Below are 5,192 nucleotides of genomic sequence, written 5' to 3' on the forward strand. Positions count from 1 at the left end.
GAAAGAGGCCCAAGTAGAAAATTATTCCACATTCAAATCTCCCCAAAAGTCACACTTACCTTTGCATACTTCGCATCTGGGTGAAGACTCTCGGTTACAGCTTTAAACCATTCTTCTTCCCGTGGCGTGTCATTGAAAAAGAAGGCTTCTTTACTCAGATCAAGTTCCTGGAAACTGTGTTAAAGGAAGGAACCCATGGATGCATGCACTTGTTTATAACTCTCAGCCCTTTCCTCTAGAAAAAAACTAGATCCATTTATACTCACTAAATTTATAACTGAAAACTCCAATTCAGTTATGCTGATGTTAAGTGTAAAGCTAAATTACAGTCAGTACTAAACTGAATGGCTTTAAAGATTTTGTAACACTGCATTGCCAGAGAGTCCAAACCCCACCAGAGGAACAGCCCTGCCAGGCTCTGGAGATGTGCCACAGAGGACAGCAGTGCAAACATTCCTCAGCTGCAGCATCCTGGCTGGACACCCCTACACAGTAGAGCCACCAGCCACCCACAGCCAGGCTGGGACACTCACCCCACGCAGTAAACATCTGGAGGTTCAGCCTCACATCTCAGCCATGGCTGGAGGCTTTCTCTGGGGGACTGGCCGTTCACGTTGTATGTCCCAACAAAAAACCTGCAAAGAAATTCACTAAATCCCAGAGCTGCAAATTGTGGAGTTGATAGGAATACCACTATTATTAATCCATGTACTTCACACTACATCTAACTGTTTAGGAGTAACTGTTTCCAGGGGGGAATTAGAAAAATGTGGCAAAGTTTAAATCCCTAAAATTATTCAGTTACAGCAGCATCTTTACAGACATGTTTTACATAAAGATTCATATTTTTACTTATAGTAGATACAAAATACCAAAAAAAACCAAAAACTAGAGCTGTGATTAGCAATTTGAAATTCATAGAATAACACACACAAAAGGATTTAAAGCACAGTAAAGTCTTGGTCCTAGTTAAGTATTTCACCCAAGCTCTTAGGAGCTTATTGGAACAACTGCATTTATAAGCAGTGAACAGAAGCAGTGAGAGAGAGGCATGAATTAAATTATTCTCTGCTAATGTCCAAACAAGGAAAGAAAGCTGTTCTGAAATCACACTTTTATATTAAATTTCCTATTTGCAGGGATACCAGATGAAATAATGGACATGAGTTATATTTGACAGTTTATGCTAACTTACTCCCTGCAAAAAGAAGTTCTTCTCAGGAGTGATCATTACCTGAAGTTCTGGATGTGTGTGTATGAATCCTCCCTTTGTACAAGCTGAGATTTAATAATAGTATCTCTCAGTCCAAACATTGGCTCCGAGAAGATGGAAGCCTTGTTTGAAGCCATGGCGCTGGAGGACCACACCATCTCAGCTGCCACTTCAGATCTTAGTTTGCTTTGCCTGCAAACAAAAGCAAAACTCTATGATGAAACTCAGGATATGCACACACCCTAAGCAGTTTGTTTCTGCCACTGAAGACTTGATTCACATGTATCTGTCCGTTTCACTAAAGATAACCAACTGAAGACTGAAAGACTTCAAACAAGACTGAAATAAGCATTTCTCAGAGTGCTTCAGATCTCAAGATAAGACCAGTGTAACTAACTGAAATAACAAAGGGTTTTCACTACCCCAGCACAGCCTGTTGATTCACAGCAGTCCTTACCTGGATGTTGGTAGAAAACCTGTACATACTTCCTGCTTACCAGAGCAAGGAGATTCAAATCTCCCACTGCCTCTGTTCAGCCCTTCTGACCTCAGCAGAAGAATGAAAAACTGTTTGTTTAAAAAGCCTCTGTCTGAAAACCTCCTCACTCAGCCTAGAAAAAGGGGCAACACAGCACGGGTGGTTTTATTTAGTATCTCATGGCTCTGCAAACTGCTTTTACAACAGTAATAATGCCACAGCTTCGGAGTTCCCACGAGCAAGTAGATGGTATAAATTTAAGATCAGCAACCTGCACACCAGTGCCAAGGACAGCAGAGAGAGACATATGCAGCAGGGTCCAAAAAGTCCTGGGAACTGGAAAATGAAACTGTAGCATTTTAAGAGTGTATCTATGAGGCAGGGTGGCCCTAAGCCAAAACTCTCTGAAATCAAAATAAACAATGCTAGCAGATCCTGTCTCACTGAACTGAAAAAATATGCTCAAATAGGGGACTGGCAGGATTGTCTCCTAGAGACTGTGCTGAAATTCCCACTAAAGTTTTGACAGTGTGCTGATGCTGAACTTTGCTCTCTCCTAACTAGAATATGCAGATTGTCTTCTCAAGAAGTCGTCAACTTCTGCTCTATTTTCCATCATGTCTGGGGACTGCAACTGACACAGCCACCAGCAGATGGAATGAGATAACACAGCCACAGGGTTGCTCCAGCACTGGTGGTGCACAGACCTCAGAGAGTACCAAAGATTAACTTCCCCACTCTGTTTACAGACAAAAACAAGGAAGCCCTTTTTCTTCCTCTAGACAGCAAAGCATCAACAATCTGCACACCTCAGTTCATTCCATCCATACACATTCACCCAGAAGTACCCAGAACTTTAGTATTATGTATATTTACTGTCAATAATCACAGATCCTCTGCGGGGAGGCACAGCTAAACCAGCAAGGAAACATTGCCACCACCTCTCCTCCTCACTAGACCTTCCACAAAGAGCCCATGTGCACAACTCTCCTCTCAACTACTTCACTATACCCAGACAAGAAGTGAGCGATACACCCTACCTATGAGCACTCCTCTGGCTGCAGTCATGGCTCTGGCTCTGACCAACACCCAGCTTCTTTCCGTTCTGCTTGATACCTTCAGAGCCAACCACTTCTGGAAAAAAAACAAAGTTTCATAATAAACACAAAGTGTTCTTTAATTCCTCAACACACTTATGCAAACACTGGCATAAATCTGTGAGCAGAATATAATTTAGATTTGTGTAGAGAAGTGCCCTGCAGTCTCTCTTTCAGTTATCCAATAAATGTAGGTTCTTTTGACAGAACCATTCTGTGATGATGCAGCTTCCCCTTTAGAGATGTGTGACCACAGAGAGCAATAGAATGCTGGGTGCTGCCTGCGGGTTCCTGGCTCATCTTTCAGCTAAGCCAAACCAGACTAAGCAGCACAAAATCCAGGGCTTTATCCTGGGAATACAAAAATTGTATCCTAATAACACATTTTTCCTTTCTGAAGCAAGACAGAAGGTACAAATAAAAAAAAAAAAAAAATAAAAAAAAAAAAAACAAAACCACAGCCTAAACCCCACACGCACTATTAAAAAGTTTTCTATCTATCTGCAAACACAAAGCAGAACTGTCTTCCCTCTCAAGAGTAGAGTCACCACATGAATCCCCAGTGCCTCAGCAGAAACAAATGCCTTGATGCAAACTTCACATTACTAAAAAATAACACAGCAGCTGCCATGCAAACGTAACTAAATACTAGTGTGACACTACACACTTCGTATGACATTAACAAAATTTGCCCAGTCTTTCATGATTTTGTATCAGTTACAACACCCTACTCCTCAGCTGCCAAAATAATGGTTAAAAAAAAAGAGGATTCTGAATGGAGGTCTCTGTGTTTAAGATGTACAAAAACAGCAATCTCAAGACTGTGCTACTTAGTACATAAATCTAACAATGATACAGAAATTGTTGTTAAGATTATAAGGTTCTAGTCGTTCAGCTGAGCTTCTCCTTCAGTGAGCACAATCCAGAAACACTGAAGTGTTACTGCTGTCATAGTACATTCTCCAGGACAAGAGCACAAACCAGAAACAGAACTTGAAGCACTTCACCCAAGCACCGGGAACATAAACAAGGTGACCAGAAACGGCCTTACTCTCGGCTTGGAAAACCTCTTCTGCCCAAGAGCCCTCCGAGAATAAACACTTTAAGAGGATTTGTCAGAGGTTGGCTGCAGCAGCACACGTGCCTCGGCCCTCGCTGCGGACCACACAGCTGAGGTCAGGCAGGGTGGACAGGGAGCACACAGGGCTCGGACGCTGCAACGCACGGCTCCACCGAGCTGGGCAGAGCCCTCAGTTCCTTGCATGGGCATTAAGCACGTAATTATCGGAGCTGCCGGAGCCTCTGCACGTTCTCCTGATAACAACCATGCAATCTTAAAAGTGACAAGAATCAACTTCACCTTTCACTTTAACAGACAAATGCTTTCTATTGAGAAGGGAGCAGAGGCTCAGACTTTATCACCTGCACAGGACAATGACACTGGCCAGCATGCAGAAGGTATCACTGCCAGAATGGCAAGACCTTTGTGCCTACATGGTGCTGCTGACCTGGCTGCTGTAGGATGCAAAGATCACAGTCATTCACACTTTTGCTTTCTAACCTCACTAGTGGAAATCAGTTTTAGGCAGGGCTCTCCTAAGAAAGAGATTACCCCTGGAAAATTACCATTTCCATCAGACAGATTTATACTTTGATACTGCTCCAGTCGGAGGGATCTTGAAGTTAGCAATCTGAAGTGGAATATTTTAGCAAGATGGTGACCTTATTCAATAATTGAACTGGGCACAGAAATGCAGAGCTGTCTGGACAGATTACAGACCAGCATAGCCTGAATTATCATAGAATCATAGAATCATAGAATCTTAGGGGCTGGAAGGGACCTTGAGAGATCATCTAGTCCAACCCCCCTGCCAGAGCAGGGTCACCTAGAGTACATCACACAGGAACTCATCCAGGTGGGTTTTGAATGTCTCCAGTGAGGGAGACTCCACACCCTCCCTGGGCAGCCTGTTCCAGTGCTCTGTCACTCTCACAGTAAAAAAATTTTTTCGGATATTCACCTTGAACTTCCTATGCTCCAATTTACACCCATTACCCCTTGTCCTATCACTGGTCATCACCGAGAAAAGCCTAACTCCATCTCCCTGACACTCACCCCTTACATATTTGTAAACATTGATGAGGTCACCCCTCAGTCTCCTTTTCTCCAAGCTAAAGAGACCCAGCTCCCTCAGCCTTTCCTCATAAGGGAGATGTTCCACTCCCAGGATTTACACTTAAAAGAGGTTTAAGCAATTATAAAGACATTGTTGTTAGAAATGTCCAGTGATGTTGTAGTACTGTTCTACGCTAGGAAAAAATGCATTGTATCTTCTGGAGAACTTAAGACCCATGTTTAGTACTCAAAAGGGAGAATTAAATTAGCTTTGCCATTAGTTACATC

The 5,192-nt window shown here is 42.8% G+C and overlaps 1 protein-coding gene across 1 annotated transcript in view; it reads right to left on the reverse strand.

Moving 5' to 3' along the window:
• The window catches only part of INPP5B (inositol polyphosphate-5-phosphatase, 75kDa), a 25,809-nt gene that overhangs the window by 11,965 nt on the left and 8,652 nt on the right, over positions 1 to 5,192 (reverse strand). Inside the window, exons 11-14 of the mRNA XM_009996691.1 lie at positions 2,732 to 2,825; positions 1,235 to 1,405; positions 534 to 635; positions 60 to 174 (exon numbers count right to left, since the gene is read on the reverse strand). Of these exons, the coding sequence (XP_009994993.1) occupies positions 60 to 174; positions 534 to 635; positions 1,235 to 1,405; positions 2,732 to 2,825 (482 nt within the window). The remainder of the gene's footprint in view (positions 1 to 59; positions 175 to 533; positions 636 to 1,234; positions 1,406 to 2,731; positions 2,826 to 5,192) is intronic.

This window comes from Chaetura pelagica, unplaced genomic scaffold (assembly GCF_000747805.2).
Source record: "Chaetura pelagica isolate M959 unplaced genomic scaffold, ChaPel_1.0 scaffold1064, whole genome shotgun sequence".
NCBI lineage: Eukaryota > Metazoa > Chordata > Aves > Apodiformes > Apodidae > Chaetura > Chaetura pelagica.